Here is a 26,610-nt window from a genome sequence, read left to right as displayed (position 1 = left end):
GGGGCAATGACAGTGGGGTGGAGACAATTCACATCTTCAGAATTTCAAAGTTTCCCTTGGACTCTGAACATACCTCACAAAATGTAAAATGCGGGCTTCCCTGGTGGCGCAGTGGTTGAGAGTCCGCCTGCCGATGCAGGGGACACGGGTTCGTGCCCCGTTCCGGGAGGATCCCACATGCCGCGGAGCGGCTGGGCCCGTGAGCCATGGCCGCTGGGCCTGCGCGTCCGGAGCCTGTGTCCGGAGGGGCTACAGCTGTGAGAGGCCCGCGTACCGCCAAAAAAATAAATAAATAAAAATAAACAAAATGTAAAATGCAACCCATCGTGGGTGCTTTCTTCTGCACCTATGGTGATGCCTTCTTTACTATCTTGAACACAGCGTTTGTTCTTGAGACTGGAGGGTTAGACAAAGCAACTGTGGAACTCTGCTTTTTCTTTAGTCATACCCCAAATAGTTTAAATGAAACCTATGTAGTATAAGATGATGTGAGGCCCTGGGAAGGCCATTGTGTAATAGAAAGGGCTTCTGGAATATAGCAGAATTTTTTGCAGTGTTTATGTTTACCGTGGAGTCACAGGCACCAGGCAAAACCTCGAGTGCAGGACTCACCGGTTCAGAAATAAGCACACGTGTTGCGAGTGGGTTATCGAAGAATTACTTACGAGGCCCTTGTTTGCTGCACAAAGTCTACTGTTCCTGCTCACCTTTAGAGATTTCCAAGATGGCCTGTAGATATTGTTCACAACTTGGGCGCTCAGGAATCTTCATACTTCCTAACGAAGTCATTGTTTATAATTAAGGAGCTTAAGCCCATGAACGAGCAGGGACAGCATTCCTCGTGGACATTTATGGGGCATCATTCAAGCATCAAGTGAGTTGCTGTTCCAATGCTCCAGTTTCATGACGTTATTTTAGGGCAAGCATGCCAATGACCTCATTTCAGTCACCTCATCTAGGCCAGATGACTGTCTGTACCCTCTCAAAAGATTTCTGGCAAAGTGGATTCTATAAATATCTTTGAAAATTCTGGCAAGAAATTCTTTCAAATACCCATCCCCTTAAGTCAACTATTTTTTTTGTCTAGGCAAGACTCTTTCCTTCCTTCCTTTCATCCATCCATCCATCCATCCATCCAGTCTGTGTGAAATACATTCTATGTGCTAAGCACTGCTTGAGAAAATGAAGCATGCACTTGGTCTTGAGAGATCTAAATGTAAGTGCAAGATAGTGGGTTATATGTGTAAAGAATGGAGTTATCGATCAACAAATAGAGTATTAACAGCCACGGAACAAGGTACGTCAGCTCAGGACCCTGGAGGCATGATATAATCATCACGTGTGGATACAAGTTTATTTTCTAGAACCTCTATCTTTATAGAAACACAACAACTAAATACGACGACAAAACCAAACCAAAAAACAAACAAAATGACACAATTTCTGAATGCAGTGCAAACCACTCAATCCAATTGTCTGAAATGCTGTTTAGAAAATTCAGCTTGATTTCCTAAAAATGTCATTTTATCTGATTATGAAAGTCATGTAAAATTTTGGAAAATGTAAGACTGAATAGAGAAGAAAAAGTAACCAATAGTCTACTACACAGAAATAACAATGATTAATACTCTATGTACAATTTTTCAATGCATAGATACACTATTCATTTATAATTTAAAAATAAAATTGGGACCGTGATGTTTACGTTGCATAACCTGTCTTTCTTTTTAACACTTCTTAGCACTTTGCTTCATTCTTAAATATCTTTTGAAAGCATGCCTGTTTAATGGTTGCCCAGTAGCCTATCATGTAGATGTTTCATGCTATTTTTAGCCAATTCTTTATTATTTAAATTTAGATATTTAGAATTTTAGAATTTGAAATTTACAATAATTCAAGGTTTTCACAATTATAAATAATGTTTAACTATACAACACACACACATCTCTGATCAATTCCCTAAAATAACTTACAATTCCTGTATATTAAGGAATGCACATTTTAAGGCATTTAATATACACTCGCAAGTTATTCTACAGAAGGTTTGTACTGATTTATATTCCCATCAGCAGAACATAAAAGTGTCCATTTTTCTAAACCTTACCAATACTGTGTGTTTTGTCTTTTGAATTTTTTGCTATTTGATAGGTAAGAGGAGATGGTACAAAATTATTTTAACTTGCGGTTCTGATTAACAGGAGGCTGAATTTTTTCCAGATGCTTAGTGTGTGTCTGTATTCATATTTGTATATGTATTTAACACCCTGTTCATAGCTTTCGCTCATATCTCCCTACTAAGTTAAAATCTGCCTTGTGCTTTCTGGAACTATGATAAGTAAGTTTAATTCCTCCTTCATATGACAGCCCCTTAAATACTTGAAGACAAAAATCATGTCTCACTTTCTCCAAGATAAACACTTCTGGTTCCTTCAACCGTTTTTCCTGTGGCAAAGTTTCAAGGGCGGTCGTTGGAGAAAATGCATAACAAATCCTCCTGCCCCTGTGACCCTGTACCCTCCAGCACCCTCGGGTACAGAACTCCACGTGACTCCAGAAAAGCATGCCCCAAATCCTCCTGGCAGACTCTCCGGATGCAGTCACCTGCCTACACCTCGGGCATCAGCCTCCTTTCTCCTGCTCATCCACAAGGATGCTGTGGGTTAGTTTGACCACGATGGTGGCATTTCCTGTGATGTGTAGGCCTGGCGCTCAAATAAAGTGGTAGAAAAAAGCACTTTGACGCCAGAAAAAGGAAGAGGAATTGCCTGGTATGATGAGAATGATGAGTTCAAATGAGGAAAGCATCAAGAAGGAGACGGCCCGCTTGTCCCGAGACGCTGCATTTGGCAGGACTGGGGCGTCTATGTAATGGGTCTCAGGAGCCCAGGAAGCCTCTCCTGACCCCGGGGCACGTTAGGGACCTTTCCTCTGTCCCAGGGCTGACTACCTGCCCACTCTCTCCTGGAGTCACCTGTGCACGTGCTGGTCCCCCACTAACACATCTTCACGCTCCCTGAGGGATGGGCTATGTCTGGTGCCCGAGAGCCTTGCTCAGCAGATTGCACATATGAGGCCATCTCATGTGCTCGGTGAACTGAGTCCCTGCTGGAAATCTCTCTCCAGGCTGCCCACATCCCTTTGCTCTTATTTGCTTCTCATTGGACAACCTTCCAGTAGAAATCTGTTGTCTCAAGTACTGCCAAACCTCATAGATTCCCTGGACAATGGACATGGGCATCCATGCCAGTGGCGAGGAAACCCCAGGGCATCACAGAAATGCACCTGATTAACATGTCAGCTTCGGAAAACTCTTGCTGAGAACCCTGCATCTGATCAGTTTGACAGCACTGTCTTGACAGTGGATCTACAAAGCTGAGGTCCAGGCTCTGGACACTTGTAAAAGGTACTGGCGCCTTCTGAGTCCCTGTCCTCGAGTCCAGCCTTTAGGCGAACAACAGCTTGACAATTTTGTGCATTATGGTCTAAGTAGAAAAACATATACAAGTAAGATATAAATATAAATAAAACTGACATATCTATATATCTGTAGATATTTATATACATATGTCTCAAACATTAAACACTGCCAACTCATCACAAGATTAACATAAAACCTCACACTCAAGGCCTAATTACCTCAGTTCCTATTACCTAATGCATCATGTCTGGATATCAACAAAGATTTACAAGGTATGCTAAAAAGCAAAAAAAACCCACAGCCTGAAGAGACAACTAAACACCAGAACCAGTCTCAGATACAACATGGATTTTGAAATTACTAGCCTGGGAGTTTAAAATAACTATGATTAATATATTCAAAGTGCTAATGGAAGATGTAGACAAAATCAACAACAGTTGGGTCATGTAAGCAGAGAGATGGAAACTCTAAGAAAGAATCAAAGGGAAATGCTAGGAAAAGAAACAAAAAAAACCACTGTAACAGAAATGAATGCCTTTGAAAGACACATCAGTAGACCGGACATAGCCAAGGAAAGAATCTGTAAGCTTGAAGATGTGTCCGTTGAAATTTCCAAAGCTGAAATGTAAAGAGAAAAAAGAATTTAAAAAAACCCAGAACAGAATACCCCTGAACTGCAGTCCAATTTCAAAACATATACATGTAATTAGAATACCAAAAGGAGAAGAAAGAGAATGGAACAAAGGAAATATGTGAAGATATAACGTCTAAGAATTTTCCAAAATTAATGACAGACCCCAAACCACAGGCCCAAGAAGCTCAGAAAATACCAACCAGTACAAATAATGAAAAAAAAACAAACCACAAAAAAAACTAAACAAACTACACTATCATATTCAAACTGCAGAAAACCAAAAACAAAGAGAAAAATCTTGAAAGAAGCCAGAAAAAAAGTCCCACACTACATATAGAAAAACAAGGATAAGAATTATGTGGACTTCTCATCAGAAACCATGCAACCAAGAAGAAAATGAAGTGAATATTTAAAGTGTGGAAAGAAAATAACCACCAACCTAAAATTCTATATCCAGTGAAATTATCCTTCAAGTGTGAAGGAGAAATAATGACTTTCTATGAAAAACAAAAATGGTGAGAATTCATCACCAGCACAGCTGTCCTGCAAGAAATGTTAAAAGAAGTTCTTCATGAAGAAGGAAATGATATAGTTCAGAAACTCAGATCTACACAAAGAAAGGAAGAGCGTCAGAGAAGGAATAAATTAAGGTAAAATAAAATATTTTATTTTTATTATTCTCAATTGAGCTAATAGACTTGTTTGTTCAAAATAATAACAGTAACAGTGTACAGTTGACCCTTGAACAACATGGGGGCTAGGGATGCTGACACCCCACATAGTTGAAAATCCATGTATAACTTTTGGCTTCCCCAGAACTTAACTACTAATAGCCTACTGTTGACTGGGAGCCTTACTGATAACATAAACAGTCAATTAACATATTTTGTATGATAGATGTATTATATATTGTATCCTTACAATAAAGTAAGCTAGAGAAAAGAAAATGTTACCAGGAATCATAAGGAAAAAGAAAATACATTTACAGTACATATATGTATTTGCTGAAAAAAATCCACTTATAAGTGGATCCACGCAGTTCAAATCCACGTTGCTCAAGGGTCAACTGTATTGGGCAATGACAGCCTATGGATAAGGGAAGTGAATGAGGGCAACATGAAGACATGGGAAGGAGGAAGGAAGGACACTTAGCTATAAGGTACTTGCACTGCCCATGAAGTGGTATGATATTATTTAAAAGTGGATTTATATTAGTTGTAAATGTATATTTCAAACTTGGGGCAAACAATAAAGATAATTTTAAGGAAATATAATTGATATGCCAAGAGAGAAGAGAAAATGAAATCATATAAAATGCTCAATGATGTCGGATAAACCGTATGTCCTGGAATTATTTTAGTAGGTTTCAGTAGTATTAACTGTACTTTCCTGCTTGTTTAGATTATTTCTGGTGAATCTTTGTCAACAGTTCCTTTTAAATACAGACCAATAAGTTCCAAAAACCTACCGGTTTTTGAATTCTTCAATGTAAAAGTCCTTAAAATAAAGGCTGCCTCTTTAAAAGAAAAGAAAAAAAAGCCCTAAAAAAAGGAGCTCATAGCATGCAAATGAGGTATTGAACTGGCATGTTTTAGAATTAGACAGTTTGATCATAAAATGTTTGAATCAGATATAAAGTCAACACCAGCTGGACTGAAAAATAAATATATAAAATGCTCAATGAAAACTAGGGAAGGTGAAAGAGCAGGGAGAAAAAGAAGAAACAAAGAACAAATACAATGAATCAAAAACATGCTAGGTATTTTTCTAGATTCCACATACATGCATTAATATCCGATATTTGTTTTTTTCTCTCTGGCTTACTTCACTCTCAGCTCAGTGCTCTGTGACAACCTAGATGGGTGGATTGGGGGGCGGGTGGGAGGGAGGTCCAAGAGGGAGGGGATATAGGTATACATATAGCTGATTCACTTCATTGTACAGCAGAAACTAACACAACATTGTAAAGCAATTACACTCCAATAAAAAATAAAAAAAGTAAACATTCAGCTAAATTAAAAAAAACATGTTAGGTATTAATCAAACTATATCAATAATCACATTAAATGTGAATGGTTTAAATACACCAAATAAAAGACAGATTGTTAGAATGGATTAAAAACACTAGACCCAACTATAGGTTGTCTATAAGAAACTCGCTTTAAATATAAAGACAAAGTTCAAAAGTTAAAGGATAAGAAAGATATACCATGTTAACACTAATCCAAAGAAAGCTAGAGAAGCTATGTTAATTTCAGACAGAGCAGAATTCAGAGCAAGGAAAATTATCAGGGATAAAGAAGGGCACTACATGACAAAGGGGTCATTTCTTTAAGAAGACATAAAAACCCATAACCCGTATGAGCCAAACAACAAAGCATCAGGATATGTGAGGCAAAAACAGGAAACTGCAAGGAGAAATAGGCCGATCCACTATTATAGTTGGAGACTTAAACACCCTTCTTTCAGTAATTGATCTATCAAGCAGGTAAATAATCAATAAGGATATAGCTGTCCTCAACAGCATTGTCAATCAACTTGATTTAATTGACATTTAAAGAATACTCCATTTAACAATAGCGAAATACACATTGTACTCAAGCTGACATGGAACATTCACTGACCAGACTACTCTGGGGGCCATAAAGTGTCCACAAATGGTTTAACATTGTATATATTCTTTTAGCGACAGATTTATTGAGATATAATTCACATACCGTAAGATTTGCCATCTTAAAGTATACAATTCAGTGGGTTTTAGATTTGCAGAGTTGCGCAGCTATTACTACTATCTAAATTTAGAACATTTTTGTCACCTTGAAAAGAAACACTATATCCATTAGCAGTCACTCCCAATTTTTCTCCACCTGGAGAAACCCAGAAACCATAAATCTACTTTTTGTTTCAATGGATTTGCCTATTCCAGATATTCCACATAAGTGGAATCAGGAGTGGCCTTTTGCGTCTAACTTCTTTCACTCGGCACGATGTTTTCAAGGTTTGCCCATATTATAGCATGAATCAGTACTGCGTTGCTTTTTATTGCTGAATACTATTTCATCATATGGATATACCACTTTTTATTTACCCACTGATGTACACATGTGATTTGTTTCCACATTTTGGTCACTATGAATAATACTGCGATGAACATTCAGGTACAATTTTCTTTGTGAACATATGCTTTCAATTCTCTTGAACATTATATATATATATATATATATATATATATATATATATATATATATATATATATACACACACACCTAGGAGTGAAATCGCTGAGTCACATGGCAACTCTGTGTTTAACCTTTTGAGGAACTGCCAGACTGTCTTCCAAAGCAGCTGCACCATTTTACATCCCCACTGCGAAGTGTGAGGGTTCTAGTTGCTCCAAATCCTTACCAACACGTGTTATTATCTGTCTATTTGAACCATCCTAGTGAGCGTAATAGGTATTTCATTGTGGTTTTGATTTGTATTTCTCTAACGACTTGAATACAGTTATCATTTCAAATGTCACTCTGACTTTACAGAGTGCTCTGGGTGACAGATCATAGAAAGGATTTGTGAGGCTCCCACCACCTTTGCAGGATCGCTCTGTTTAGAAACCTTTGTTTCAAGTAGCAGGACTTTTTCTTTCAGTTACAAAGGAAAATAAGACTATTTTCCTGTCTCTTTCTTTAAGAATGCATTTCTGGTGAAGTCAAGATGGCATACTAGGAGGACGCGTAATTCGCGTCTCCTCACAACTAGGGCACCTACCAGGTACCAATGGGGGGCCACGGACACCTAAGGGGATGGAGGGAACCCCAGCGACTGGCTTGCGGGATCTTGGTTCCCAGGCTGGAGGATGGGCCCGAGCTCCTGTGGTGGGAGCTCTGAGTCCAAACCACTGGACTAACAGAGAACCTCAGACCCAGGGAATATCAATTGGAGTGAGGCCTCCTGGAGGTCCTCATCTCAGCACCAAGACCCAGCTCTATCCAACTGACTGCAAACTCGAGTGCTGGACATTTCAGGCCAAAAACCAAGTAAGACAGGAATACAGCATCACTCATTAAAAAAAAAAAAAAAGTGAAATGACAAAAACATTTGTTACAGACAAAGGAGCAAGGTAAAAACCTACAAAACCAAATAAATGAAGATGAAATAGGCAACCTACCTGAAAAAGAATTCAGAGTAATGTTAGTAAAGATGATCCAAAATCTCGGAAACAGAATGGAGAAAATATAAGAAACATTTAACAAGGATCTAGAAGAACTAAAGCGCAAACAGTGATGAACAACACAATTACTGAAATTAAAAATACTCTAGAAGGAATCTATAACAGAATAACAGGCAGAAGAATGGAGAAGTGAGCTGGAAGATAAAATGGTGCAAATAACTGCTAGGGAGCAGAATAAAGAAAAATGAGAAGAATTGAGGACAATCTCAGAGACCTCTGGGACAACATTAAATGCACCAACATTCAAATTATAGGGTTCTCAGAAGAAGAAGAGAAAAAGAAAAGGTCTGAGAAAGTATCTGAAGAGATTATAGTCGAAAACTTCCCTAACATGGGAAAGGAAATAGTCAATCAAGTCCAGGAAGCACAGAGGGTACCATACAGGATAGACCCAAAGAGAAACATGCTGAGACATATATTAATCAAACTATCAAAAATAAAATACAAAGAAAAAATATTGAAAGCAGCAAGGGAAAAGCAACAAATAACATGCAAGGGAATCCCCATAAGGTTAACAGCTGATCTTTCAGCAGAAACTCTGCAAGCCAGAAGGGAAAGGCAGGACATATTTAAAATGATGAAAGGGAAAAACCTACAACCAAGATTACTCTACCCAGCAAGGATCTCATTCAGATTCGACAGAGAAATTAAAACCTTTACAGAGAAGCAAAAGTTAAGAGAATTCAGCACCACCAACAAATGCTAAAGGAACTTCTCTAGGCAGGAAACACAACAGAAGGAAAAGACCTACAATAACAAACCTACAATAACAAACCCAAAACAATCAAGAAAATGGTAATAGGAACATACATATCGATAATTACCTTAAATGTAAATGTAAATGGATGAAATGCTCTAACCAAAAGATATAGACTGGCTGAATGGATGCGAAAACAAGACCCATACATATGCTATAAGAGACCCACTTCAGACCTAGGGTCACATACAGACTGAAAGTGAGGGGATGGAAAAAGATATTCCATGCAAATGGAAATCAAAAGAAAGCTGGAGTAGCAATTCTCATATCAGACAAAATAGGCTTTAAAATAAGGACTATTACAAGAGACAAAGAAGGACACTACATAATGGTCAAGGGATCAATCCAACAAGAAGATATAACAATTGTAAATATTTATGCACCCAACATAGGAGCACCTCAATACATAAGGCAAATGCTAACAGCCATAAAAGGGGAAATCAACAGTAACACAATCACAGTAGGGGACTTTAACACCCCACTTTCAGCAATGGACAGATCATCCAAAATGAAAATAAATAAGGAAACACAAGCTTTAAATGATACATTAAAAAGACGGACTTAATTGATATTTATGGGACATTCCATCCAAAAACAACAGAATACACTTTCTTCTCAAGTGCTCATGGAACATTCTCCAGGATAGACCATATCTTGGGTCACAAATCAAGCATTGGTAAATTTAAGAAAATTGAAATCGTATCAAGTATCTTTTCTAACCACAACGCTATGAGACTAGATATCAATTACAGGAAAAAAACTGTAAAAAATACAAACACATGGAGGTTAAACAATACCCTGCTAAATAACCAAGAGATCACTGAAGAAATCAAAGAGGAAGTCAAAAAATACCTAGAAACAAATGACAACAAAAACATGATGACCCAAAACCTATGGGATGCAGCAAAAGCAGTTCTAAGAGGGAAGTTTATAGCAATACAATCCTACTTCAAGAAACAAGAAAAATTTCAAATAAGCAACCTAACTTTACACCTAAAGCGATTAGAGAAAGAAGAACAAAAAAACCCCAAAGTTAGCAGAAGGAAAGAAATCATAAAAATCAGATCAGAAATAAATGAAAAAGAAATGAAAGAAACAATAACAAAGATCAATAAAACTAAAAGCTGGTTCTTTGAGAAGATAAACAAAATTGATAAAACATTAGCCAGACTCATCAAGACAAAAAGGGAGAAGACTCAAATCAACAGAATTAGAAATGAAAAAGGAGAAGTAACAACTGACACTGCAGAAATACAAAGGATCATGAGAGATTACTACAAGCAACTATATGCCAATAAAACGGACAACCTGGAAGAAATGGACAAATTCTTAGAAAAGCACAACCTTCCGAGACTGAACCAGGAAGAAAGAGAAAATATAAACAGACCAACCACAAGCACTGAAATTAAAACTGTGATTAAAATCTTCCAACAAACAAAAGCCTGGGACCAGATAGCTTCACTGGTGAATTCTATCAAACATTTAGAGAAGAGCTAACACCTATCCTTCTCAAACTCCTCCAAAATATAGCAGAGGGAGGAACGCTCCCAAACTCATTCTACGAGGCCACCATCACCCATACCAAAACCAGACAAAGGTGTCACAAAAAAAGAAAACTACAGGCCAATATCTCTGATGAAAATAAATGCAAAAATCCTCAACAAAATACCAGCAGACAGAATCCAACAGCACATTAAAAGGATCATACACCATGATCAAGTGGGGTTTATCCCAGGAATGCAAGGATTCTTCAATATATGCAAATCAATCAATGTGATACACCATATTAACAAACTGAAGGATAAAAACCATATGATAATCTCTACAGATGCAGAAAAAGCTTTTGACAAATTCAACACCCATTTACGATAAAAACTCTCCAGAAAGTAGGCACGGAGGGAACCTACCTCAACATAATAAAGGCCATATATGACAAACTCACAGCCAACATCATTCTCAATGATGAAAAACTGACTAAGATCAGGAACAAGACAAGGTTGCCCACTCTCACCACTATTATTCAACATAGTTTTGGAAGTTTTAGCCACAGCAGTCAGAGAAGAGAAAGAAATAAAAGGAATCCAAATTGGAAAAGAAGTAAAACTGTCACTGTTTGCAGATGACACGATACTATACATAGAGTATTCTAAAGATGTTACCAGAAAACTACTAGAGCTAATCAATGAATTTGGTAGAGTAGCAGGATACAAAATTAATACACAGAAATCTCTTGCATTCCTATACACTAATGATGAAAAATCTGAAAGAGAAATTAAGGAAACACTCCAATTTACCACTGCAACATAAAGAATAAAATACTTAGGAATAAACCTACCTAAGGAGACAAAAGACCTGTATGCAGAAAACTATAACACACTGATGAAAGAAATGAAAGATGATACAAGCAGATGGAGAGATATACTATGTTCTTGGATTGGAAGAAGCAACATTGTGAAAATGACTATACTACCCAAAGCAATCTACAGATTCAGTGCAATCCCTATCAAACTACCAATGGCATTTTTCACAGAACTAGAACAAAAAATTGCACAATTTGTATGGAAACACAAAAGACCCTGAATAGCCAAAACAATCTTGAGAAAGAAAAACGGAGCTGGAGGAATCAGGCTCCCTGACTTCAGACTATAGTACAAAGCTACAGTAATCAAGACAGTATGGTACTGGCATAAAAACAGAAAGATAGATCAGTGGAACAGGATAGAAAGCCCAGAGATAAGTCCACACACATATGGTCACCTTATCTTTGATAAAGGAGGCAAGAGTATACAATGGAGAAAAGACAGCCTCTTCAATAAATGGTGCTAGGAAAACTGGACAGCTACATGTAAAAGAATGAAATTAGAATACTTCCTAACACCATACACAAAAATAAGCTCCAAATGGATTAAAGACCTAAATGTAAGGCCAGACACTATAAAACTCTTAGAGGAAAACAAAGGCAGAACACTCTATGACATACATCACAGCAAGATCCTTTTTGAGCCATCTCCTAGAGAAATGGAAATAAAAACAAAAATAAACAAATGGGACTTAATGAAACTTAAAAGCTTTTGCACAGCAGAGGAAACCATAAAAAGATGAAAAGACAACCCTCAGAATGGTAGAAAATATTTGCAAACGAAGCAACTGACAAAGGATTAATCTCCAAAATATACAAGCAGCTTATGCAACTCAGTATCAAAAAAACAAACAGCCCAATCCAAAAATGGGCTGAAGAACTAAATAGACATTTCTCCAAAGAAGATATACAGATTGCCAACAAACACATGAAAGAATGCTCAACATCACTAATCATTAGAGAAATGCAAATCAAAACTACAGTGAGGTATCACCTCACACTGGTCAGAATGGCCATCATCAAAAAATCTACAAACAATAAATGCTGGAGAGGGTGTGGAGAAAAGGGAACCCTCTTGCACTGTTGGTGGGAATGTAAATTGATGCAGCCACTATGGAGAACAGTATGGAGGTTCCTTAAAGAACTAAAAATAGAATTACCATGTGACCCAGCAATCCCACTACTGGGCATATACCCAGAGAAAACCATAATTCAAAAAGACACATGCACCCCAATGTTCATTGCAGCTCTATTTACAATCGCCAGGTCATGGAAGCAACCTAAATGCCCATTGATAGTCAAATGAATAAAGAAGATATGGTACATATATACAATGGAATATTACTCAGCCATAACAAGAAACAAAATTGGGTCATTTGTAGAGGCGTGGATGCATCTAGAGACTGTCATACAGAGTGAAGTAAGTCAGAAAGAGAAAAACAAATAGCATATGCTAACACACATATATAGAATCTAAAAAAAAAAAAAGGTTCTGATGAACCTAGGGGCAGGACGGGAATAAAGACACAGACGTAGAGAATGGATTTGAGGACACGCAGAGGGGGAAGGGTAAGCTGGGACAAAGTTAAAGAGTAGTGTTGACATATACACTACCAAATGTAAAATAGATAGCTAGTGGGAAGCAGCTGCGTGGCACAGGGAGATCAGCTTGGTGCTTTGCGACCATCTAGAGGGGTGGGATAAGGAGGGTGGGAGGGAGATGCAAGAGGGAGGGGATGTGGGAATATATGTATGCATATAGCTGATTCACTTTGTTTTACAGCAGAAACTAACACAACATTGTAAAGCAATTATACTCCAATAAAGATGTTAAAAAAAACAAAAAAAGAATGCATTTCTAACAGGATACCATGGTGAGGTGAAATAACATGAGATCCCCTGGGAATGAATATGCAGGTTCTGCTTACCTGCTGGAGGCCAAGCCTTGATGTAGCCTGTGCAGTGGACCACAGCATACTGGGCTTCTCCTTCTTTCACAGGGCCAAGGCCATTCCTAGAGAAAGAACTTCTGTGAGCTTGCTTTCAACATCTGGGGGTGAGGCAAGGATGTCCATGACTCTTTTGGTATCTAAGTTACTGGGTTCTCCTGTTGGCCTTGTGTTTTTCAATCTTGACTTCCCACCATCCTGTTTTCCCTCCTCCTACATGGTCTGAATATGCAAAATAAATCCACCCAACTCCCTTTCTCATCTCAACCACTGCAATCCTGATGTGTGGGTCTCTTGGTGCTCTCCAAGGCTAAGCCCCGTCTTCAAGTTCGGCTACTCCTTAGCTTACTGCATTTAAGCTATCTACCAGCATAGCCCCAGAACATACAACAGAAAGGCTTACTGACCTGAACCTTTTCCTCATGGTGGTTATTCTGTTTAGAGGAAGGTGGTCCAAAGGAGCATTTCCACACCTACGATTTGATAAATATATTAGAGTGAGTGAAGACCTAGGCAAGTTTATAAAGCACATAGTGCTGCAGGCAAGTATATGGGCCTTATCTAATGCGAGCACCCTGTAGCCAAGTTCTTTCCAAAGTGCAGAAGCAGGGTTGCGTGCCTGTGAATTTTAACTGTCACTGAAGGCAAGAGCCATTCTGCACTGCACATGGAACTTGCCTCAGGGCCCAGCCCAGGAGCCACAGACATCCAGAAAGACACTAGGAGGATCCTGGCCACGCTCCGTCCTGCAGATCATTTCAGTGTAACTTGGTGACTTTCAGGAAACAAGGGAAGAGGGTGATGACAGCAACAGTGTCTCTTCAGGCCCGAGCAGAGGCATCAACTCAAAACAGATGTTGCCAATTGATGAACAGAAGCATCTTCTCAGGCTTTAGCTTCACAGTGTGGAAACTGCCTCGTCCCCTGCAACGTCCTGGCACTAGGAATAAGCAGACAGCTGCAAGCCTGCGGATGGCAAAGGTCAGAGTAGGGACAGGGAGGGATGAGTCTGGAATCAGGGCTTTCTGGGGTCCTTCTCTGGGAGGCAGGGGACGTAAGGCGTCCCACTGCCCACTCTGGTAGCACCTTTTCTGCCTTCTCCGTAACTCTCTCAGCATCCAGGCTCTGCACGTCCAAAGCCTGCACTGTGGCCAACCTCTGACCCGTGCTCTCAGGACATCCACTCTTTACATGTGCTTCCGCTTCCCAACTACATAGCAGGTAATGCCCTGGATGCCTCAGTATTCAATACAACAAAGATAAGAGTCCAGTTATATACTCTGAGACCTGGGATGGCTGCCAGCACGAGCGTATTTGCACAGACATTGCTGCCTGGGGATGCCCAGTGTCTTCCTGAAACTAAGCTGCTTTATTTGGAGGCGAAGGCCATGCTCTCAGCAGATGGCAGTGCTGCACACCTTACAGGTAAGTCCAGGTAGTGTGGGTCTGGCACTGGGCAAAGCTACCTAGAGCATGTCTTGAGAGGCACCAGGGCAGGAAGCGGACCGCCTGCATCTGGTCGATAGGGCAGTGATGATGGCACTGGAGGCTACTCAGGAATGGTGAACTTGATGCTTCCAATACATTCATTCACAAGGCAACTGCTTAGATGGTGCAATTAGGAATTCACATTGCTGGTGCTAGACTGAATGTCCATCAAGCTAGGATGCGCATTTACCCTATTGGCCAAAGCACTGTGGAAAGCCCTTGCTGTGTTGGACTACATTAACTGATGGCATTCTGTCCCTGGGTGGACACTAATGCATGTGAGTCGAGCCCCCCCAGCTTTGCCCCTGTGGGCTGAACAGAGGGAAGGCAGTCTGCGCAGACTCAGTGCCAAATCACAAGGAGATGCTCGTGTATTGTCACTCCAACACCGCCTTATGACCGGAGGCAGGCGGTGAAGGGGATTCCATCCGTGTCTTCTGGAAGCATTCCAAAGGCTCAGCCTGGAGAGGAGCCGACTGGGAGGAAAGGACAGCCATACTCAAGTCCTCTGCCGGTTCTCAGGACTCAGCTAGAGGTTAGAGAGGCAGGTCTCCCCTCAACACAGGCAACCTGTGATCTGAGATGGCCTAGCCCGTAGATTAACAGTTTTTGTTTAAGAAGTAGAGTTGCTTTTGGGCTTCCCTGGTGGCGCAGTGGTTGAGAGCCCGCCTGCCGATGCAGGGGACACGGGTTCGTGCCCCGGTCCGGGAGGGTCCCACATGCCGCGGAGCGGCTGGGCCCGTGAGCCATGGCCGCTGAGCCTGCGCGTCCGGAGCCTGTGCTCTGCAATGGGCGAAGCCACAACAGTGAGAGGCCCGCGTACCGCAAAAAAAAAAAAAAAAAAGAAGTAGAGTTGCTTTAAAAGGTGACTTTGAATTAGTGAAAATTTAGACTTATTTTAAACATCGATTGTCTGTAACTTCATAGTTCCCAACAGATGCTCAAGTGGTAAGTCCCCGTCCCAGAAGCAAACCACTGGAGGAAGGTGACGGTAGTGAGTGGCTCCACTGTGCCCGGCCCTGAGATCGGAGCATCGGGAAGCTTGGCAGGGGCGGGGAGGAGGTCGGAGAGGGCAGGAGGCGCTGGAGCTGAATCAGGATTGGTGTGGACTTGGGTGGCCTTGTCGGGAAAAGTGCTCAAGAAGAGCCTGGGAGAGCATGTACCCGGGCCAGCGGGGACCGACTTCTTTCCTGGAGGAGAGGAGGGCGCCCACCTCGCCCACCTGCCTGCAGTTCCAGCTGCCGCTGCTTCTCCCTCTGGGGTCCAGTGATGGATCCTCAGTCCTCGTATCTGGGAATCAGCAGCAGCAGCCTTCCTCCTGGAAACTTCCTTCTCCCTCTCTTGTTCCCTGCCATCTGCCCAGCCGCTCCTTCTCAGTCTCTGCCGGTTCTTCCTTGCCTCCCTGGTGCAGGGGTGGCCTGAGCTCAGAGCTCTTCTCTAGCAACACTCATTTCCCAGGTGATCTCATGCGGTCTCAGGGCTTTAGGTACACCTCACTGTCGTCAATCCCTGACTATGTCTTCAGCCCCAAACTCGCCCGTGAATTCCTGAACTATATGTCCAACTGTCAACTCATCTTCTCCATTTACAGGTGAGACAGACCAAGAAGGAGGAGGCTTACATGCTGCAGTCAGATGCCATCACCAGAGTGAAGGTGTGATCTTACAGCCCACCAGGACTCTCAGCGGAGGTGAGAAGGGAGCAACCCCATCAGAGCCCAGCCCACTGTTCCCCCAAACAGACCTCATCCTGCAGATGAAGGACCTCCGGGAGCCCATGCACATCCTCATGGATGACTGCTGCCCTTCTTTCTTGACCGTCCCAGTCTTCAGGTCCAAGATCCGGCCTGAGAGAGAGAGAGAGAGAGAGAGAGAGAGAGAGAGAGAGAGAGAGAAAAGGACATTTGCATAAGTCTCTGCCTTTGACTGGGGGGGTGGTGCAAGTGCAGGGAGAGCTCTACAAATGAAAACACAGGGGGCAACACAAATCGCAAGTCCTTTGTTTCCTGGAATTCCCAACATTCTTTAAGCAATGAAATCCACACAAGTCAAATGCCTTGTTTTCTTCAAAGAGTGGTCCACACTTGCTGCCTCTGCATTGTTCAATTCCATCACCACCAGTCCCTCCAATTCGGCTTTCTCACCCACTGCTTCATGGAAACGGCATTCACCAAGGTCACCAACAACCTTCTCATTGCTAAATCCAAAACGCGGTCTCTTTGACTCATCTGACTGCTTGGCAGAACTTTACTCAACGGCACAATGATTCTCAAAAATCCCCCCTCCCCTTGGCTTCTGACAAGCACTCTTCACTCTCCTCGTATCTGCCCCTTCATCCCCCAGGGGCTCCGACCTCAGCCATCTTCTCTTCTTGTTCTATGCATCCCCTATGCGATTTTATCCACTCCGAGGTTTTCATGATCACCTCTATCCTAATGACCCTACGTCTACACCTCCAGCACCAAGATCTAAACCACCAGCAGCTGACTGTATACCTCGAAGGCAGCATCACCCACTTCTCCCCAGATACACGCAAAAGCATCTCCATCCAACGGCAATCAAAGCCAGAATTCTAGATGTCATCTTACCTTCCTCTCCCTTGCCTCCCGCACACTCAGTCGGTCCATCTCGTCTGGCTCATCATTCCTCGAGGGAGACTCACTCACTTCCAACCCCCAGCATCCTCTCTCCTCAGTCCACCTTTCACACAGCTGACAGCTGTCTAGACAACACGCATCTGACTGTGCCCCCCTTGGCTTAAAACGGCATTGCTATATGGTAGGTCCCTGTTGATTATCTATTTTTTATATAGGAGTGTGTATAGCACAGGGGACTCTACTCAATACTCTTGTAACAACCTATACGGGAAAAGAATCTGAAAAAGAATATATATATATATATATATATATATATATATATGTATATGTATAACTGAATCACTTTGCTGTACACCTGAAACTAACACAACATTGTAAATCAACTATACTCCAATATAAAATAAAAATTTTTTAAAAACTGCATTGCTTACAGGAGGTCCTTACAGAGTCCATGATTTGACCCCTGCCTGCCACTCAACCTCATTCCCCCTACATTTCCTAGTACCCTGTCCAAGAGAAACATACTAAGAGCCATCTATGTAATTTTAAATGTTCTAGCAGGAGCGTTTTTAAAAAGTTAAAAGAAGCAGGTAAAATTACTTTTAATAATATATCCAAAACATTATCCTTTCGACATGTAATCCCTGCAAAAATTACTAATGGAGTATTTCACATTTTCTCATACTAAGTCTTTGAAATTGGTGTGTAGTTTACATGTAGAGCATATCTCAATTCCGACTGGCCCCGTTTCGGGTGCTTAGTAACCATATGTGGTTAGAGGCTTCCCTGCAGTACAGAGAGCAGCTCTGGACCGTGGCCTCATCAAAGCACTCACCAGGCAGGCATATCTATAAGTGCCTTGTGCCCTCACACATTTGCAGATATGGCCTTTCTGCCAGAAATTCTCTCTCTGTTCCACGTGAACTGTCATCCCGGTGAACTGCTACTCATCCTTCAGCACCAGTTCACATGTCACAACCTCTGGGAAATCTTTTCCAAGTCCTTCAGGCAGAGCTTCATGTCCTTTTCTTCCTTCTTCTCCCTTCCTCCCTCTCTCCCTCCCTTCCTCCTTCATTCCTTCCTTCAGTATTTATCAAATGCTTTTCATGAGACAGGCATCTTGTGAGGCTCAGGGGATACACGTATGTGCAAGATCATGTCTACCACCACGTCTGGCGGAAGAAACAGACATTTATAACACTTTCCACAATGTATCGTAATGATTTAATTACATGTTCATTTTCCTTGACCTTGAGCTCTGTGCCTTGAAGAAAGGAACCAAGTTTAAAATGTTGTGTCCTAGCACCACTTATGGTGTCTGATTCAGTGTACAATCAGCCCTCCGTATTTCATGGGTTCTGCGTTCCCAGATTCAACCAACCATGGATGGGAAATATTGGGGGGGAAAATTCCAGAAATTTCCAAAAAGCGAAACTTGAATTAACTATTTACATAGCATTTATATTGTTATTACATATAGGTGTTACAAGTAATCTAGAGATGATTTAAAGTATACAGGAGGGGGACTTCCCTGGCAGTCCAGTGGTTAGGACCCCACGCTTCCAATGCAGAAGATGTGGGTTTGATCCCCGGTCGGGGAACTAAGATCCCACATGCAAATACTACACTGTTTTATTTAAGAGACCTGAGCATCCGTGGACTTTGGTATCTGTGGCGGGTACTGAAACTAATCTGCAAGGATACTGAGGCTCGACTGTATACGCTTGCTAGTTGAACTGAGTTGTTTTTACCCATCCATAAGAGGACTTTTCAACACAACTGGCATTAAGTAACATGCTAGTATAAATGGATTGTTACCTCCTTGTTTCCCTGCCCCTACGTTAAAACACACACGCATCTGCACCCATCACCTGCTGTGCTCTCATCTCAGAGGAAGAAGTGCTGAATCTCAGTGCGTCCTCCCCACCCACAATGGGCTTTGTTCCATCAGCCAGAGCCCTCCAACCCAGTTATTTCTAACTTCTCCCCTCCCTACCATCCGCTCCTTCCAGTATTCAAACATCATCAAGTATCTTTCATCATGAGTGTCTCAGGGTGGGGTGGGGAACAAATAAAAAATCCTTCTTGGAAGTTCCCGTCCTGTCCGCCAACTTCTGAAGTTCCCATCCTCCCCCTAACCCCCGCAGTCAGAGCGTCCTGTCCACGTGCACTGTCTCCCGCCCCGCTCCTCCTGATGGCTTGGCCCCTGCACCCTGCCTTCTCTACAGCTCACAAGGCTGCTCCAGCCTCGACCACAGGGTCCCTGTTTGTTGCCACATTCAATACACACTATTCAGTTGCTCTTGCTTTCACCCCTGACCTTGACCAGTCCCTCCTCCTTGGAACATTCTTACCCCAGGACACCACTTTCTCCTGCTTCTCCTTTGCTGGTTCTCAGCCCTTGTGGTGGCTCTTTCTCCTCAGCCCAGCCTGGCACTCCTGGGGTGTGGGGGGGTTGGTCCTTTTCTCTCTCACTCTCCCCAGGACCCTCTAGTAATGTTCTGGCTCCCCTACGCCCTACATGCCGATGACACCAAGATGTCATCTCCAGCCAGACCTCTGGGAAGCTCCTCTGTGTCCAACTGTCTCTTGGGCATCTCAGACACCTTAAACTCCACAGGTGCAAAACCAAATCCGTCCTCCTGTTCAAAGCATCCAGAGCTGCCTTTTCCGTAGTTCCCTACCTTGGTCGTTGGCACTATCACTATTCAGTTGCTCCATCTAGAAATCTAATAGCTAAGAGCGTGGACCTAGCTTTGAATCCTGCCTCCTTCACTTACTGTGTGACCCTGGGCAAGTTACCTAACATCTCTGTGCTTCAGCTTCTTCGTCTGTAAAACGAGGATAATAATAGCACTCTGCTCGGGTGGCTGTTGTGAGGATTAAATGGGTTAATGCTGTAAAGTGAGCATGGCTCATAGAAAGTGCTCTATAACTGCTTATTAAACAGTGAATATGAAAAACTCACTCCAACATCTGGTCAATTACTAACATTCTGTCAACTCTCCCTCCTGTACACCTTGGTCTATGCACGTCCATCTGCACTGCTACTACTTAGATCTGCCCTCGCTGTTCCCCCGGATGGAGTGCTGCAACAGCCTTGCCCCCTTCAATCAGGCTTCTGCACAGCTACCGGAAGTCTTTACTTGAAACACAGAAATGACAATGGTTCTATGCCTTGTGTGACCCCCAGCACTTAGCTTCTCTAGTCCACAGTTTTATTCCTGCGAAATGGAGAAGCAGGATCTCACTTTCAGGATGATTGTGATACAACACATACACAAGTGATCTGCACACAGAAGGAGAGCGATAAGGGTGAGTTTCCCAGCAGACTTCAAACAAATGATCCTGTCACACTCCTCCTTGAAAACCCTTCATGCTCCCCACGATGGATTCCCGATAAAATCCAAGTCCTGCAGCCCAGTATCAAAGGTCCCCCAGTGGGACTTCCCTGGGGGTCCAGCGGTTAAGACTCAGCGCTTCCACTGCGGGGGGCGTGGGTTCAACCTCTGATCGGCTACTAAGATCCCGCGTGCCGCATGGCATTAAAAGGTCCCCCAAGATCTGGTCTCTGCTCACCTCACTCTACCTGTCACCCCCTCCTGCTGACCAGTCACCCACCACCGCTCAGCTCCCTCCCTGGCATACAATGACTCATCATGGGTCCCCAGGGGCTGCTCTCACCTCTCAGCTCTGGGCCTTCCCTGCAGCTGCCTTGGGACCTCCCTTCCCTTTGCCTGACTAACTCCTATTTATTGTCACAATCTACCCAAGGTGTCATCTTGCCATCATTTAATACATATTTATTAAACACCTACAATATGTAAACACCAATATAAGCACAGAAAGTTAAACAGGCAAAGGCCATTATATTCCAGCGCGTGAATAGACGGCAAAAACCAAAGAGCAGGAGGGAAGGGAGGAGACAGGAGGAGAGTGTGTCGGGAGGAAATACGTGCTAGGAACAAAATAACGTCAGAGTAAGAAAGCGGTCAGAGAGCCACACCTTTGCAGTAAGTAGCTGAATGGGTTTCTATCACTTGTAATCGAAAGGTCCTTGAAGAAGGCACCGCCCCCCCCCCCACCCAAGTGACTCCCACTTCTTCGAGCAGAGGGGAGGAAGCAGGGGCGGCACGCAGGGTTTCGGAAGGGGCGTCAACTCTCCTTCCCCAGCACCTGCAGCAGCAGCTGGGACACTGCAGCCTTCGTTCCCCAGCTCCCCACGTGGACCAGGGCCCTGTAGGGTGCGGGGTGAGCAGCCCTCCGAACACCGGTAATCACCATCATGCCCACTACAGAGCCACGCATCTTTAAGCAGGAGGTGCACCCCACAGTTCAAGCCCGTCGCCAGGCTCTCTGTCTGCTGGGAGCTCTGGCACCATCCCGCACGGAGGAGGCCCGCCAGCGTTTGACACCTGTCTGTCTCACTCACAGACGTCTCGTTTTTAGGGCTGTTTTAGTGGAAATTGTCACTTGCTTCATCATCTACCAAATGGCAAATGGTTTCAGCTGTGAAGCAGGCCAGCATGAAAGTCTGTCAAATTCCAGAGTGTGCTGTGAAAATAAATCACAGCTGCGAAGCACATGAGCCCTGGAACATGAGGAAATGAAAAAACACATTTCCACGGTCTGCTGTCCTGACCCTGAGGGGCAACAGCTTCAGCGTTTATTTCTCCGTGTGCTTCTCCAATTTCCTCAGGCACAACGAACCCCCATTCCAGGCTCCTTGGGAATGGAAAGCATGCCTACTTTATGCAGTAGGTGTGTTCCTGAAAGGCTTATGGAAATTGGATTTTTGACAAATTTAATAGCAGGGGAGACGTATGAAGGTAGGGGGCCGACCCCCGGCTCTGGGCAGTGAGTCCCAGTGTAATGGACTGAGAATCACGCTCCATCCCATGGCAACTGGGTGTCGAGCTTACTTACAATGGGGCTCCCCAGAAGAGAAGCAAGCATGGAGACACAGCTGCTATTTCTACCGCTCTTAACCTTCTTTCCTGACCCACAGAAACCTTGGTCTGCTTAGAAACATGGGTCTGGACTTCTAGGACTGGTTCCCAGTGGGTCCCTAGAAACACAATCAACCAGGCCAAAGCTGACCCCTTCCAGAATCTCCCTTGACCCCCAACCTCATCCACTGGGTCAGGAGGACTCGCTCCTTTGTAATCCTGTCACTGGCTGGTGTCACCGTGATTCCCATCCTGCTTTCCTTTGGCCGGTGCCTAAACTCCCGGCCACCCTGGTCACCTCTCTCTACTCTCTGTCCTCTTCAACCACGACGACCCAAGCCTCCCGTTCCCCTCCTCCCTCATCTCCTCTAGGTGCCCTCTGGAACACGCACTTTGAAATAAACAAACTCCTGTATCCTCAGCTCGTTTCAGAAGCTGAGGGCCTTTCCCCAGCCCCCCTGACTTAACAGTCCAGCCTGACCTGCTTGCTCCCCTGGCAGCATTTCTTCTGGAGAAGAGACTTGTTCTCTCACATCCCATATGCTACGGGGTCAGAGGTAGGTGTGCCATCTTCCTGGGCCCCCAGAGCCCTTCCAAACCAGCACTCCTCTCATATGACCCCAGGCTCCTTCCAGACTCACCATGTCAGCCTCGTTCACCTGCAAGCCCTATTTTTTTTTTTTACAGTAGTTTTTAAAAACGTTTTATTTTATATTGGAGTATAGTTGATTAACAATGTTGTGATGGTTTCAGGTGTACAGCAAAGTGATTCAGTTATACGTATACATGTATCTATTCTTTTTCAAATTCTTTTCCCATTTAGGTTGTTACATAATATTGAGCAGAGTTCCCTGTGCTACACAGTAGGCTCTTACGGGTTACCCATTTTAAATATAGCAGTGTGTACATGTCAATCCCAAACTCCCTAACTATCCCTCTCCCTCCTGTTCTCTGTAGTCTTCAAACCTCCGGGTCACTGCTCCTCTTTCATTTTTAGATGTTAGCACATCACTCATAGTCCTTCTCTTCACCCCAAGACCTGCTGTCACCATGGATGGGTTCAGCATCCATGTGGAGGACTCACCTAACATCCCTGCCTCAGTACTTGCCCTCCTCAACTCTGAGTATGTTCCCCCCACTCCATGGCAGACTCCACGCCCACCACCGTATGCTGGAACTCACAGGCATCTACAACTGCTCCCTTGGAGATTTTACATTCAAACATCCCCTTCTGGATCACAAATTTCACACCCGCTAGTCCTTTCACTCTGGCCCTCCCACTTCACCAGTTCTTTGAATTCAGAGAGTCCAGTGCCTAAGCCTCCCAACCCATCAGCTCTTCCTGCTTTCAGTACAGAAGCCATGAGCTTCTCTCTGAGCACTCGCACCCAGCCGGTCACCAGAGCAGGCAGGTCTCACGTTACACAATGGCCCACTTTTCCGAAGAAGCCCCAGAAATCTTCCAACGCAACCAGCAGCTGTGGAAGCAGATATTTTTTCTGAATTTGATGTACAAAGCAGAACCATCAGTGAGCGAATAACACATCCCAAACCTGAAGTATGCATTTTCAAAGAGAAAGGCTGGGAAGGATGGGAGACACAGATCCTGCAGGTGCAATTGTGGGAGAGGAGCAGGTCACTTCCCTTCTCTCTGTCTCAGTCCCTTTAACTGGAAAGCAGGGTCAGACCTGCCTACTTTGAAGGTTCTGTGGGGATTCGAAGACTTCCACATAAGAGCTCAATAATCCGCATCGAGAATTACCATATAAATGACTGGCAGACCCCAGGCAGCCACTCTGTGTGCCCTAAGATGACCGTCCTGGACTACAGAGCACAGGTCTGAGAGGCTCTCCTACAGTCAACCCAGCCCCTGCCCCTTGGCTTCTCTAAGGAAGATTCTAGAATAATGCATACTACACTGTCTCAGGCTAAAAGGTTGAAGAACTACTTTTCTCCTTAAAATACTTCTTTAAAATTCTAGAACTAAAGTGGTCTTTTTAGAAAAATCAAACACACACACCACACACACACACACACACACACGCAGTAAAAAACTCAGATAATCTTCCTCTCTAGAGAAAAAACTATTAATACTTCGGTGTATTTCCTGTCAATCTTTTTCTATGCATGCCTGCTCTTTTCTTTTAATTAAATGAGGTTTCATGGTATATATTTTTCCACTTTATATTACAACATAAACTCATAAAGGATTTAATCATACATATTACTTGAAAGGCTCTGTGATATTATTTTGAGCAGACAGTTTACCACGGGACCTTAAGTTGTTCCCAGGTTTTTTACGTGGCAAATAATACTGCGGTAAATAACTACAGAGAAAAAAATAGCCATATCAACTTAGGACAGATTCCTGAAAATGGAATTACTGCATCAAATGAAAAACATTTTCTTAAGGTTCTTAATGCCAGGTCCTAGTGAACCCTACAGTTAACACATTGACCAATATTCAGTGTTTCTGCTCCATGAAATGGAAAGAAGAATTATGACACATCCTGGATTTAAACTATACTTTTTAAAAGACAGTGAAAAAGCATAAGATGCTTCAGAACAGGAGTTGGCAAACTCTGACCTATGACCCAAAGCTGGCTCACTCTCTGGTTTTTAAATATTTATTGGAACACAGCCATGGCCATTCACTTATGTACTGCCCATGGCCACCTCCATGCTAGGACAGTAGAATCGAGTAGTTGTGAAAGAGACAATATAGCTCACAAAGCCAAAAATATTCATTACCTGGCCCTTTACAAAAAACATTTTGCCGACTCCTACTTTAGAAGAAGAATGATTATAAGGAGTCTAACAACAGAGCACCTTTTTCTATGGGCAGAGGGCCCTTCTATAATTGTTTTCAGTAAGCTGATTTTTAAGTAGTATTTTGGTCAGTAGTAACTTTTTGATAAAAGAAGAATCAGAAGTTTGTCTTGGATAAGATCACAAAAGAAGGCTTTGTGCTCATAAAACAGCTCCCCAGGCTATAACAGAAATACAAATATAAATTAGAACTATTTCATCAAAAGAATCCTTAAGAAAACTGGAAACATCTTATCTTGGTTTGAAAAGGAGGAAAACAAGAGAAAATGATTAGCAACAAAAGCCAAGCGACGGCTCCATGATGGACAATATTTGATGTCCTTCCAAAAATGTGTGGCCCCTGAAATGGGAGCCCAGGGGCTAGAAGAGACTTCGGTTGCTGTTCCAGTGACAATGTGTTCTCATTCTCAAAAGGCTGAGCCCAGCCATTCCAGCAGCTGTGCACACAGGAACAAATACCCCACAGCAGAGGAACCTAAGCAGAGTGCACGAGGCCTGTTCCAGAACAAACTCCAGAGCATGAGCTACAGCTACTGAGCCTGGGAGAGAATGGGCCTTCTGTTACCGAGGGTGGGTACATTTTCCTATTTTTCATTATCTCTGGCAGGTGTTTGGACACAACTGAGGGTACAAATATACCAATTCTGAAGTTGTAGCCAAGCTATTTTCTTCTCAAACCAGAAGCGGGGGTCTCTGAATGGGCAGTAGAGTTGCTAAGGACAACTGCTCCTCTATCCACCCAGAACCTCCCCCACCACAATGTTCTTGTGTTATTCCTTTTTTAAAAAAAATATTTTAATTTTATTGAAGTATAGTTGATTTACAACATTGTTGTGTTAGTTTCAGGTGTAGAGCAAAGTGATTCAGCTCTACATATACATACACTCATTCTTTTTTAGATTCTTTTCTCATGTAGGTTATCACAGAATATTGGGTAGAGTTCCCTGTGCTATACAGTAGGACCTTGTTGGTTACCTTGTGCCATTCCTTTATTATGGAAGTCAAACAAGAAGCTGCCATCTTATAAGATCCCATCTCCTGGGATGTAGTGATTGGTTGAGTGTTGGGTACCTGACACAAGCCAGGCCAATCATAGCACCTCATCCACCCTGTGCCCACAGTGAATGGGTGAGGGCTGGGCAACCTGACACAAGCTGGACCAATCACTGGACCTCACTCCTCCTCTGTCCATAGTGACTGGCTCCAAGACTAGGACATGGTCCAGCCAGGCCAATCAGAATCCTCCATAGGCAAAATGTGACCATTTCTACCTCTCCCCTTTTTCTTTAGGAATCTGAGCACAGCTTTTTCAGCAGCCAAGATTCCAGCTTCATGGAGAATTGGATCTAAGACAATGAAGCTGACTCTAAGAAAGCAGTGAAGACATAAACCAGTGAAAGAGT

General features: G+C 43.0%; 1 protein-coding gene across 5 annotated transcripts in view; it reads right to left on the bottom strand.

Moving 5' to 3' along the window:
- The window catches only part of ARNT2 (aryl hydrocarbon receptor nuclear translocator 2), a 198,852-nt gene that overhangs the window by 75,828 nt on the left and 96,414 nt on the right, over positions 1 to 26,610 (bottom strand). For all 5 annotated transcript variants that reach the window (XM_032622321.1, XM_032622323.1, XM_032622325.1 and 2 more), the window contains 3 exons: positions 16,577 to 16,679; positions 13,753 to 13,818; positions 13,325 to 13,410 (listed from right to left, as the gene is read on the bottom strand). In XM_032622321.1, the coding sequence (XP_032478212.1) occupies positions 13,325 to 13,410; positions 13,753 to 13,818; positions 16,577 to 16,679 (255 nt within the window). The remainder of the gene's footprint in view (positions 1 to 13,324; positions 13,411 to 13,752; positions 13,819 to 16,576; positions 16,680 to 26,610) is intronic.

Source organism: Phocoena sinus, chromosome 2 (genome assembly GCF_008692025.1).
Source record: "Phocoena sinus isolate mPhoSin1 chromosome 2, mPhoSin1.pri, whole genome shotgun sequence".
Classification (NCBI taxonomy): domain Eukaryota; kingdom Metazoa; phylum Chordata; class Mammalia; order Artiodactyla; family Phocoenidae; genus Phocoena; species Phocoena sinus.
Note: the sequence above shows the minus strand (reverse complement) of the source record. Positions and strands in the feature narration are given on the sequence as shown.